Raw genomic sequence first — 12814 nt, forward strand, 5'->3', positions numbered from 1 at the left:
TTGGAAATAACGTAAATAAACTAATAAAGGCGTCAGTGTGTTGCAAACTCTAATAACTACATGACGGAAAAACCTTTCAAATATATTTCAATATTGTGTTGTCGCGCATATTTCTTCTCAGGTAATGCATTATCACCACTACGCAGAATTCGGATTATGGTGATGACGACTATCTGATGGAGACGCCCACATCTAATAGCCTCGAGGTTCCGGTCTCGTGACATCATTTCTTCTAGCCAGCTGGTGACAAAGATAGTTAATTCACGACATGGTCATTTGTTAATACTAGTGATATTTTGGAGGATAAACAACTCTAACGGCTGCAGACACAAGATGCTGTCCCGTTTACTGAAGGAGCACCAGGCGAAGCAGAATGAGCGAAAGGAGTTGCAGGGTGAGGAAGACTCCACAGCTGTGTAGCCTTGATGCTAACCAATGCTAAAAACAAAGCTTTGCTAAAACCCCCAAAGCCTCCTGTTTGATCCGCTTTAAACTCACTGCTGTTGATCATCTTTCTTCTGCTATTTATTCTATTTTATTTTATTTTATTTTTCGTGCACAGAGAGACGCAGACGTGAAGCCATCGCAGCGGCCACTTGTCTGACAGAAGCTCTGGTCGACCATCTAAACGTTGGGTGAGACACGTTCAGAAATAGAGATTATTGTATTAATGGACACTTTTCAATTAAAATCCAATAATTTCAACATTATGAATGAAAATATGATAATCCTTTATTTGGCCCACAGCGGGGAAATTTGCATTGTTGCTACAGCAAGTGGACAGTAAATACAAGAGTAGTAAAATAATATGAACAATAATAATACGATTAAAAATGTAATGTGTTCATGATCAGCTTCTATGAGGCTGAGAAAGAAAAGTAAACTTAAGAATCATTTCTTGAAGTTTATTACTGCTGGTCTATAAGTTTGTGTAAAGGCAGAAGTAAAAGAGATTGTCACTATGCCCTGGTATGCGTTATAAGTAAGATGTTATCACAGTGAGACGAAAAATCCCCAAAATAGGTAAAGTCAGGCTGATCACTTCGACTTGATGTATTCTTATTTAGCTTTAAAACCACAATATGCAAATGGATTTGGTTCTGAAGCTCTCGAGCTGCAGTATTACACTTAAATGATTGAGTCATGAACATAATATGTAATATAATACACAAAAAATGCAGTTTCTTAAAACCATACATAACTTTTAACGGTGTTTATTCAATTGAAGATCTGTATTGAAAATAGCATTTTATTTTGGCATCGTAAAAAAATACAACTAAATATTTTGAAACTCTCAGAGATGCATTCCACATGCTAACATTCCCACCTATAGGTCATTCTGAATGCCCCATACGCTCATGTGTATTATTTTCATTGTTTATGGGAATTGATGAAAACCCACCCATGCACAGAGAGAGAACAGGAAAACTAGAAATGCCTGCAAGCTATAACCTGGACTCGCTCTCGAATATCAGCAAGTCCAAGTTTGATTTTATATTTGTTCTTTATTTTTCTGATGGCTGAGGAAACTGTCAGGTGGTTTGCTGTATTGCGGCTGTGAGCGGTGTCTTCATGAGGTTTTTTGATTGGCTGGGTGTACATTCTTCCCAAAGGGGTAGAAAATATTCAGCGATCATTTCTGCAGACCCTTTGCAGTCCTTTTTTTTCTAGTCTGCAGCCAGTATACACTATGGAGAGGAAGCATGTGAGGATGCTCTCAATGGATGCTCATTAATGGAATCTCAATGGGAGCTCCCTCACTCTTTCTTTTTTGTTTTGCTGTGGATACTCATCAGAGGTCCTCAGACACACGAACCCCCAGGAATCATGAGTCTGCACTCTCTCCACACATAATACACAGAGGGGACGCGCACACACATGTCAGTTTCTTCCTGAAGTCCATAAACATCTTAATTTTAATAGTCCCCAATGAAAGGACGTTTACTGTACACCACTTCAGCAGTCTGTATTGTCTTTATTGAATTGTGAGTTAAACCATGGTTTCAGAGAGTACTGCTTCTGGAATTGTAGTAAAGGTGTATGTAAGCAGGAGGAATCTGTAGACAAGAAGAAATCTGCCTGACGAAATGCCTGAAAACAACGAAACACGTTTGTCGCTATTACAGAAGGAACTCCTGCAGCAGTCACCTTAGTGCAAAACCAGAGTGTGCAAAGAAAAAAGAATGGTTCAGGGGAACCAACTTCAATAAAATCTAATAAACACATTCCTAACAACAAATTTGTAGACGGTCGTAAACAATCCATTTTATTGTTCAATGAATATCAGTTGGATGAAGTGAGTGTGTGCAGTGGCCTATTCTTTGCCCTTTCGGCCAACACGTTTGCAGCTAATTCCTTGAATCTGTGTTCAGATTGTCAGCTTTTTAAGATTGTGTACTTTTCAAAGTATTCTGTAGCACATACTGCGTCTGACCAATCAATTCGGGGGTGTCACAAACACTTGTCACTTGGCTATGTTACGCTTGATCTATTGTTTAAAAAGCATATTTTTGGACGACTTATCGATCAACTCTAAAACTTTTTTTTTTTTTTTAATCTCTGATTCAAGTGTGCTTTTCATAACTTATGATCTAAAATCACTGTGGAATGTATCCACTGTAAAAGATAGGAAAAGGAGATGAAAAATAAATAAATCTTGAAACGACTGAATATTACTTTTCAGGTTAACACCTAAATGGTGAGTGCAGATCACCAGGCTTTGAATTCTGGTTGCATCCGGATGAGCATTCGGTGTAAAAACAAGCCTACCTTACTTAAGGTTACCTTACCTACTACGAAAAAGTAGGTGGAGCTTTCAATGTGGTGTGGGAATCTGAAGGGTTTTTTACTGGTCCACTTTGAGCTCTTTTTTTTAACCTTGTAACAGTAGATGAGTGTATTGCTCTCATCTGCTTATATACATAATGGTTCTTTAAAATAATGGGTGGAAAAAAGTTTCTGACGGCCTTTTATATTGAATTACCTGTATAGATTAACAAGGTAACATAAGTTCCCTCACAGATTTCAGTCAATCTGACTTTGTAGCTTTCCCCTCGACAGATTCTTTTTTGTCTATTTGAGATAGAATTAAACTAATGTGCAATGCAACTGCAGACATGTTGCAATTATTAAGATTTGGAAAAAACCCAAGAACAGCACGATGTAAAGACTATTGTTGCACTTTGACTTTATGAACAAAACCCTTTGGCGACTGGGTGAAATTTGGACTTTGAATGTTGCAGCGTGTTTTCACTAGAGCAAATTCCAACACGAAATACAAATTCAGTCTTCTCTAATTCAGTGTAAATGCAGTAAAATACATGATCTTTGTTTACTTAAATCAGGTGAAGCTCATTGTTGTGTCCCACTTCCCTTCAGTGTTGCACAGGCATACGTAAACCAACGCAAGCTGGACCACGAGGTGAAGACTCTTCAAGTGCAAGCGAGCCAGTTCTCCAAACAGACCGCTCAGTGGATCAGTATGGTGGAAGGCTTCAACCAAGCTCTAAAGGTGGGTACGGGGGGAGGACGGGCCCCCGGGGAGTTATATATGTCACATAAGGTGCAATTATGCAGTGCCGGTTTGGATGAGACATTTTATAAGCCAGTATATTTAGCAAGTACATCGTCTCAGCGTGGGTCTTTATAACTTTTTCTTTTTTAATTTATTTTTTCACATTTCAGAATTGCACATTCATGAATTTTTACAGTTCTCACTATTTAGTAATTATAAGACGAGTGATCCGCCGTTCCATTTTTTCTTGAATTCTACAAGATAACAAAACAAAACCAAAGAGAGAGAGAGACACACACACACACACACACACACACACACACACACACACAGAATAAAAAATGTGTTCAAAAAGGTTAAATCATTTAAATACTATATTCTAATGATACTTATACTGACAGAATCAAATAATAGGCCTTTATGACAGATATGGTTCCTCTGAAGCCACAATGAAAATGTGATTTGCTCCACTTTAAATATGCACAGTATTCCAAATATGCACTTATATTTACTCTCTGTAACTTGAAGGCAAGATTCCCACAATGAACTGATCCAAATCGAAGGTAATATTTGTTACGAATAGCTTTTTAAATTTTTTGTGGATTGAAGTGGGAGTGATTGGGAGGCAGGCGTTCTTCCAGCAGCTAGATGAGCCTGACATATGCGATTTTTGAATAGGTGTCATAAAATATCTGATAAGGTTGTTCCAACCAAAGGTTCTCCATGAAGTCAAATGTGTTATATTTTCCACTGGAATTCACAGTGGTTTTTTTTCCGTCTGTGTTATTTTTCAGATTTGCCCAAAAAAAAAAAAAAAGAGTTTATACTTTGTAAAACAACATGATCTGTTCAATGAAGGATTTAGGCTATTTTACCAGCGCTGGCCAATATTCTAAATAAAAAATAATAATCTTGCTCAAGAAATGACTTGGGCCATTAATTTAGGATGGTTTTGATATATTTGGGGTTGTCTGAAGAATATGAACTCTGAATCTTATACACCAGAGAGCGACATTAATTAGACATTGTCTACTTTTATGGGTCCATTACATACCATAACCCCTCCTGAGTCTATCAGTAGTTTCCATCTCTCACTCTAATCATTTCCTTGAAGTCACACTAGTAGACACACTGTTGGACAACCTTATCATTTCCACCTGTCATGGTGTCTGCGTAAGTCAAAAGTTCATTCAGTGTTTTCATGCCACAATTGTAATAGCTTTGCAACATCGCCATCTAGTGGTTTGTTTGTGTGTTGTTGTTTTTTACACACAAAAAAGCCCCGTGTCATTTTTTGGCACATTCTAAACTGTGTCTATAATTAATCCACTAGATTGTGCATGAACTATTCTAAGACCGTTGGAGAGTATTAGGTGGTGCGTCTGTGTGGCTGGATACTGCTGACTCGGTTTATTAGTCTGAGCCAGGCTCAGACAGCAAAGTTCACTCACAAGTATCCAGAATAAAATACTGTTGTTTTGTTTGTTTAAAATTTGAGTTTTGTTTTGTGCCTTGATTCATGTCTGTGTCACTGCCCATAGTATTACCGTTCAAACTGAGCAATGGACACTTTGACACAGCTGTCAAAGTTTGAATCCTGTCCTGATCCTGACTTTATCATCTGCTGGAGAGAAAGTAGAAAAAGCTTTGTTAACCTGTCAATAAAAGATTGCAATTCCTGGGAAAATAAAGTCGGCACGATAAACACAGTCCGAGGAAACTGGATTGCATAATCATAAACAATGAATGGCTAAAAGTGTTGACAGGCTGGTTTAACTCAAAGGTTTTAGGCAGGATGAACATAACTTTCTCAAATGAATATACTTCTTACATCAGACTCCTTCAGGGGGACTTTCACAGGACAAAGATGTCTGCTTGTAATAAAAACTTTGTGTTTGATATTCTCTCGTTTTGTCAATATGAACTTGTATGTCGAGTGAAAGAGTGAATATCAAAGTCAGGGCAGCGTCACTTTAAGAAAGCTGATATAAAAAACTTTGTCAAACCCAGATTTTGTTGTTGAATTAGACTTTTCCCTTAATGCGGCTTCTAATTGTAGATGAGTTTGGTATTAATGTTTACGGTGGCAGCTACTCACTTTGTGTCCTCTTGTGTTTGTCAACAGGAAATCGGGGACGTGGAGAACTGGGCTCGCAGCATTGAGATGGATATGAGGACAATCGCCACAGCCCTGGAGTACGTGCACAAGGGTCAGCTGCAGTCCGCTTGCTCATAAGTTGCGCGATGTTTGTGTGGGATGTTTACAGCTTAAAGTGAATGCACTGGAGCGGAAATATAGATCGGGTCCAGTTGGGCCCCCTGTCAGCACAAGATCAATGTCTGCGTTTATTTTGCTCTCTGCACTCGGCCGCGGAGGTGGACAGTTCCTGCCGTCTGAAGAACGTGGAAAGTGTGTCACGTTCGATACGCCGGGCGATTACATCGCCGCTTAAGTTCCCGTGTTAGCAACAATATTGACAAATTCAAAAGATGTTGCAGAAGCTCAAAGGTCAAGCTTGTTTGTAACATTTTGATAGAGAGGGCATTCTCCTCTTAACTACAGCATTTTGTCCGTAAATGATTTATCATTAAATATGGGTAAAAGTCAAATCGGTGCGGCTTTGTGAAGGTGTTGCATGCACAATTTTTGTTGTCGTATAAAACACAGACGCATTCTTGTTTTTCAATGTATTAAAGGTTTCCCTCGTTGTCTGATGCCTGTCCCTGAATGAGTTGCGACTGTGTGCACACTGAGGACTGTACTTGGCTTTGAATGTTGGTCCAATGTATTAAAGGAACTTTGTTTTTAATAAAGATTAAAAAAAAATGTACTCACATTTCCTTTCTAATTTAATCAGTTGTTTTAATTAAGCTGTTGCTAAGGAGATAATCACATAGAAGAGTAAGAAAAACTTGGCAACAAAAGCCTAATTTGAAAAAGAGCTGCTTCGGCAGTTTTTTTTTTTGTTAGAAATTATCTCATCTTAGCTATTCTATATGTGTCAGCCAGCAGTGGGAGGACAAAGATTGAAATTGAATCACGCATGGAGACGATGTGCGCGAGTTGAGGCTTTGAGGTGAACTCTTTAATTACAAGTGTGAGAATGCAGCAATATTTTCACTCCAAAACTCCACCATGAAGGACCGGCTTTCATCTGATGGCTTATTAGTATCCGTTATAAAAGTGGAGGGCTTTGCGGGGTCTTACAGTTTATGTAAGTTTAAAGTTCTTGTCAACCATAACTGGATAAGCCTTCACCTGCTGTGGGTGATTGAAACATTTCTGGAATGTGTGACGAGAGAGGAAATAATTATTCAGAACATGTGACCGTCGAGTTCATTCACATAATGACCGGCTGTTTGCCTGTTTATTTCACCGCACTAGTAAATAATAGTTTTTGTTCCTTCAAGGCGGGATGAAACTCATCCCGACACCCTCGGTAAAGATACCTCATCATCAATGTGCATCAGTAAATTTAAAATCCAAGCAACGCTGCCACATCTTATGTATTGAGAATTGATCTTTCATATAACATTTATTGAAATTTAGCTTTTTTTTGTTGTTGTCAATATTACATTTATGGTGTTATATTTTACATAATATTCATTTACATAATATTTCAATAATTTTTTACTCTCCAATCATTGCCCCCTGAGTCATCAATAACATAATAATCCCTTATGTTTTATCAATAATGACTCAAAACAAAATACAAAAAAACGTTATGTAGCTGTAGGTATGGAAATACAAATAGACGTCAATATATGGAGGCATACATTGAACAGCCATATTATTTAGGTCCTCTTATAATGTAATGTGACAGAGTAGCTCTGCTGTATATTCTGCTTTTACATAGTCCACTCTAGTAAGAGAGAGGTATTAATTTACTTACTAGAGTGGTTTTTATAGAAAATTAACATGTTTGCATGTTGATGCTTTTACTTTAGAATGCAGTGACAATGAGATAGTTCTATCGAGCAATTTTGGAAATTAATAAATTATGATGAGGTTGACCATGTGTCTCTGTCCCATCTCTAATTTACATGTTAAATTTTTTTAGGTAAAAGTCTACATTACTGTTGAGCTGTTTCTAATATTTTGGAGAGCAAGGCAAGTTGAGTGAGACAGGAACTGTCAGATGAATAGATTTATAAGCATTGATGTGTAAAACAAGGGTCAAGTCTTGAAGTGTTATAAGAAAACTGTGAATGAGGCCACTAACATGACCCTTATGTTGAGTGCACATGGCTTTGATAGGTGGGATTATCATAATTTAACAATCTCATAAATTCCTTTAGCGTGAATGAGAACTCCCACGTTCTGAAATATCAGCAAACGTTCCAGCCTGCCACTGCATAAAGTGTTACGAAATTGTACAGTTGTAAAGTTGACTCTTTTTTTTTTCTTTTACTTGAGTACACAAATGCAGTGGTTACGGAACAGGGATTATCAGCAGTGGACTTGTCTTAAGGGATAAACCGCAGGAATAAAGCTTCTCTCTGACCAGCCCCTCCGAGCAAAGACAGGAATAACCAGAAAGGGAAAGGAAAGCTGGTGGAGATCCATCACCTTTGATCGGAAAAAAAAAAAAAAGGTAAGACATTGCAGTTTTTATAGTTAGGTCTTTGTCTTTCTAATGAAGCTCCTGTCTCTGCCATGCTTGTTCTCTGATTCATTTATTTTTACTCTGATTCAGCTCCACGTTATCGGTATTGAATCAATACCTGTTGAATGTTGAATTTGATTTTAATATTTTTCTCAGCAGTTCACAGCAAAAAGCAGTTCAGTCTTTCTATTTGCGGTAAATTAGCTAATTTACATTACACACATTTTTTTTTTTTGCGTTTATTAGACTTCATTGTGAGAAGCAAAATTGTATTCATAAATCCTGACACTAATAATAGTTTTTCTTAGGTTTTAATCGATGTTCTTATGCCAGTTGCAACAGCATTTAATTCCCATCTTTAAGCCTTTTCTATATTTTGGACAATCCACAGAAGTTTTCTTGTCGTGTTACTCACTAATAACCCTGCAAACTAATTGGTTTTCAGCCTATAAGCAGCTTCGTCACGGGTATTAAAACTGTGCCTCAAAACAATGCACCCCCGTCACTGAGGCTCACCCCCTCACAAACGTCGTTCTTTCTTCTTTAAGAGCATTATCCAAAGATTTCTCATGTGCCCAGAGCAGCCAAAGCAGTGGTGTAATAAATGCACCTCCCATACAAGGGCTCCTCAGGAAACAAATTCAGTGTGTGCCCCAGCTGTCAAAATCATTACAACATGTAATATACGATGACATCTGGCCAGAATTTGATAACTGGTGGATTCCTGAAATTAATCTAATTTCTACATTTCATTCCATTCCCTGAATTCTTTGGCGGCTTGCCTTATCAGTGCTGAGTAACCTTTGATCAACATGTTCTTTTTCCAGCGAGCAACAAGTCCTCCAGGTGACCAAAAGCCCACTTCAAGTGCCGAGGGCAACATGGATACACAGTTTCTCTACGACCTTTTAGGGTAAGACATGTCTATGGTTTATTAGATTTCATCTGACAACAGTGCCGCAACTTCGGTTCCGGTCGACTTGAAAGTTTCACTGATATTATTGAAAGCTGGACGTTATAAGATAAACACAGTATTGTAGTTGTGCATGAGAAACAGTGTGAATGACTGGTAACCATGGATAAAATATACTGTACAGAATGTTATTGTATTGCTTTTCTTATTTCAATGGCTCTTAGGAGGTCACATGAGGTGACTGTGTGTATACGCGTGCGTGTGTGTGTGTGTGTGTGTGTGTGTGTGTGTGTGTGTGTGTGTGTTTGCTTACTGTTTGAGTTGCCTATTCTTGGATTTTACTTATTCTATTCTTACAATTTGAGTGTTACTTTTGATTGTTTTGATTGACTGGCTGATTGAAAAGTTAATTTTGGACATGAGGGCACAAAGGAGATGATTCAAAACAATTAGAACAAAATTAGTCAAAAGCACAAAACAATTAAACGGAACAGAGCAAATCAAAGCAAAGCCAAAAATAATTAATTAAATAAGAGATTAAATGAATAACGCACAACCATATCCTTAACATTTTCATGAAAGTGTTACATTATAAATATATTGCAAAAAGAAAATATTTTTTTCTCCAAATTCAACATTTTTTTGTATGCACTGTAGTTTTTAGTTTGTGTTATACGATGTAAAAACAGGTTGATATTCATTGTGTTAGGAATGGGTTTACTTGGTTGGTGTTTGAAAAGAATTGTAGTCTAGTCTGCAGACTCTCCCACATTGTAGGTCAATAGATAACTCAAATTGATAATGCCTGTCCCAACATCTATAAGTACAACCTCTGTGTGTCTGTGTGTGTGTTTTTTTTTTTTTTTTTAATATATATAAATGATAATTTCTCCTCTTTTCTTAGGGAAAATGCTTGGTTGTACATCTGTTCCTCCTTCGTGGTGCTGTGGGTCCTCGTGTGGCTGTACAGAGACAGCCTTGAGATTGACAACATCACTGACAAGTACGTCTTTGTGACCGGCTGTGACACTGGGTTTGGAAACCTCCTTTGTAGGAAGCTTGACCGAAAAGGTTTCCGTGTGCTGGCTGGCTGCCTCACGGAAAAAGGAGCGGATGATTTAAAAAGAGTGGCGGGGCCTTATTTGAAGACTGTGCTGCTTGATGTAACCAGTCAGGACAGCGTACAAAAAGCTATGGAATGGACCAAGCAGGAGGTCGGGGATAAAGGTGAGAGATGATCCACACTGCTGGATCGACTCTGTAAATGACATCTCACAACATAGGTCTCTCAAGTACTCCTCTCACGCTTTGGTATTTCATTTTCTATCAAGGACTCTGGGGCATCGTGAACAACGCTGGTCGCTCATTACCCATGGGTCCTTCCGAGTGGATGAAAGTCGAGGATTTCCACAGCATACTCAAAGTCAACATGAATGGAGTGATTGCCATGACAATGATATTCCTGCCCCTCGTCAAGAAGGCTCGTGGACGTATTGTGAATGTGGCGTCAGTTCTGGGTAGGGTGGCTGCGAACGGTGGTGGATACTGCATCTCCAAGTTTGCCGTGGAGAGTTTTTCAGACTGCCTCAGGTAAAGACCAACACATATTCATCAAATCTTTCAGAATGTTAACATAAAGCAGTAGAGAAAGTCACCTCTGGGCCTAGTTAAGACTCACATAATGATTATAAAGAGATGCCACCACAAAACTCCATTATTAAACTGACATTTGCAGACATGAAATGACTATGGAACCAAACATGAAAGAATAGGTGTCCTCCTCAAAGCATCCCATTCTAAAGCTGGGATGTAAATTGGCTCCCAATTTAACTGTAAAGCAAAAGATACAAACACATTTTAACATACTCAAATAGCATACTCAATATGCAGTCTAACCCTACATAACCTTTCAGGAGAGATATCAGCTGCTTTGGGATCAACGTGTGCATCATAGAGCCTGGGTTTTTCAAGACTGCGGTGACCAGCCTCGACCCAATTGAGAGGGAGCTGCACCGCCTGTGGAACCAGCTCACCCCTGAAGTACAAGCCAGCTATGGAGACAAGTACCTTGACAAGTGTGAGTCAAGGATCATCGTTAAAATGCAATGACCAGTTTTCGAGTGAACATCAGACGTTATGTAAAATAAATGCACCTCTGCTTTTCAGATATCAAGGTCCAACGTTTGATCATGAATGCCGTCTGCGACTCTGACCTCAGCAAGGTGACAAACTGCATGGAGCACGCTCTGACTGCTGCCTACCCACGGACCCGATACAGTGCCGGCTGGGATGCCAAGCTCCTCTGGATCCCGCTCTCTTACATGCCTTCCTGTGTAGTTGACATTGGACTAAGGCTGGTGATGCCGCGTCCTTCAAAGAGCGTGTGATTTGACTTCAAAGAGACTTCTTCAAAGTTATCAGCCTTTTTTAGTTATTTTATTTCATTTCGATGTGGCACTGAGACTGATATTTAAAAGAAATCCTTATCATCCTTATATATATATATATGTATCATGTTACTGTTACTGTCACCATATTTATAAACAAATAGTCACTAAAATGTAATTTCCCTCTGTGATGTCTGCATCACTTTTGCAATTAATTTTTCACCAAATTATTAGTGCAACTGCCTGTAAACGTACGGTTTTGTTTGTTGACACTCTGCTGTGCCTTTTATCTGGGTTATTTGTTGCTTGATATAAATGTGGTCCACCATCAAAGTGTATTTTACTATCAATAAACTATTTTTCTGAATTAAATAATGATCACAAAAAGCTGGTGGCATGGCCTGTAGTGTTTTGAAGCAATACTGCTGATGTGACTGTCTCTTTTTTTGCACCTTCACCATGCATATATGGCAGCATGTACAGTATGTGATACAATAGAATTGGCTCCAGAAGGCCAGTAACGTACTTATATAAATTATGAGAGTAAGTGTGTCAAACCCATTTTAGGGGGCCAGATACAGCAAATGATCTTAATTGGGCTGGAGCAGGAAAAATATAACATTATGGCTTTTTGTCTTATTACAATCACAGGGTTTTTGGAGCCTTTAGGATGCATGATTTCACACACTCATTACCATGGGATAACTTTGATGCTATTTCTGTTTAACCATCAATACGTTAGGAAGTTAAGTCTCTTAAACTATAACTATTAACATTGCTGCCATCTGTTGGTCAGTTTGGGGTTTTAGTGTAGGATTATGATCTCTATTATTAATGAAACAGTATGACTCTAAATGGACCAATAGGGAACATCAGTTACTTAAAATAAATATGTCTTGCTTTTATAGATATGAATATATGTTCTTAAAAAAATGACCAAAAGTAATGTTTATGCATATTTTCCAGTTAGGATGAATCTCATTTTAGTTTTCATTGAGCTATCAAAAGTCATACAAATAAAGTCAAAACAAAAATAGAATGAATAGATTTTCTATTTTTTTAACAATAAATATTTGGATGGGAATAAAAACTTAACAGAAAGACACTATATGCATAAATAAAAGTAATATCAAGTAAGCAACACCAATAGAACAAAATAAATAAAAAAAAAACAGGTATGCATAAAAATTCCATAGTACAATCCTCACATTAATATGATACTACCCCTATCACCTCATATTACCAGTGCTACTTCAATATCACCCCTTCCAACAATTAAAAACATTTTCCAAATGTTGTTTGACTCCAGTGCTCCCGCCAACTCTTTTTCTTCATTGACATTTTACACTTTGTGAGTTCATCCAGCAGGTCCTAATGAACCCCCCTGTCCCCC

At 38.1% G+C, this 12814-nt stretch overlaps 2 protein-coding genes across 5 annotated transcripts; both read left to right on the forward strand.

The window, feature by feature from the left end:
- Positions 1 to 2: 2 nt before the first annotated feature.
- On the forward strand, positions 3 to 6350 carry bloc1s1 (biogenesis of lysosomal organelles complex-1, subunit 1). Its single transcript, XM_080460779.1, has 4 exons — positions 3 to 394; positions 563 to 635; positions 3379 to 3511; positions 5640 to 6350. Exons 1-4 carry the CDS (start codon positions 334 to 336, stop codon positions 5748 to 5750), a joined length of 378 nt encoding a protein of 125 aa, XP_080316905.1. The 5' UTR covers positions 3 to 333; the 3' UTR covers positions 5751 to 6350.
- Positions 6351 to 7830: 1480 nt separating this feature from the next.
- On the forward strand, positions 7831 to 11844 carry rdh5 (retinol dehydrogenase 5 (11-cis/9-cis)). 4 transcript variants are annotated; one of them, XM_080460895.1, is made up of 6 exons: positions 7831 to 8109; positions 8949 to 9034; positions 9939 to 10261; positions 10366 to 10624; positions 10948 to 11111; positions 11201 to 11844. In XM_080460895.1, the coding sequence occupies exons 2-6, from the start codon at positions 9003 to 9005 to the stop codon at positions 11419 to 11421; spliced, it is 999 nt and encodes a 332-aa protein (XP_080317021.1). In that variant the 5' UTR covers positions 7831 to 8109; positions 8949 to 9002; the 3' UTR covers positions 11422 to 11844. The 4 variants fall into 4 exon arrangements, with proteins under 4 accessions (XP_080317021.1, XP_080317020.1, XP_080317022.1 ...); XM_080460894.1 differs by lacking the exon at positions 7831 to 8109 and adding an exon at positions 8679 to 8765 and having other exon boundaries at positions 11201 to 11839; XM_080460896.1 differs by lacking the exon at positions 7831 to 8109 and adding an exon at positions 8691 to 8837 and having other exon boundaries at positions 11201 to 11839.
- Positions 11845 to 12814: the final 970 nt, after the last annotated feature.

The sequence above is a fragment of the Lipophrys pholis genome (genome assembly GCF_963383615.2).
Source record: "Lipophrys pholis genome assembly, chromosome: 4".
Classification (NCBI taxonomy): domain Eukaryota; kingdom Metazoa; phylum Chordata; class Actinopteri; order Blenniiformes; family Blenniidae; genus Lipophrys; species Lipophrys pholis.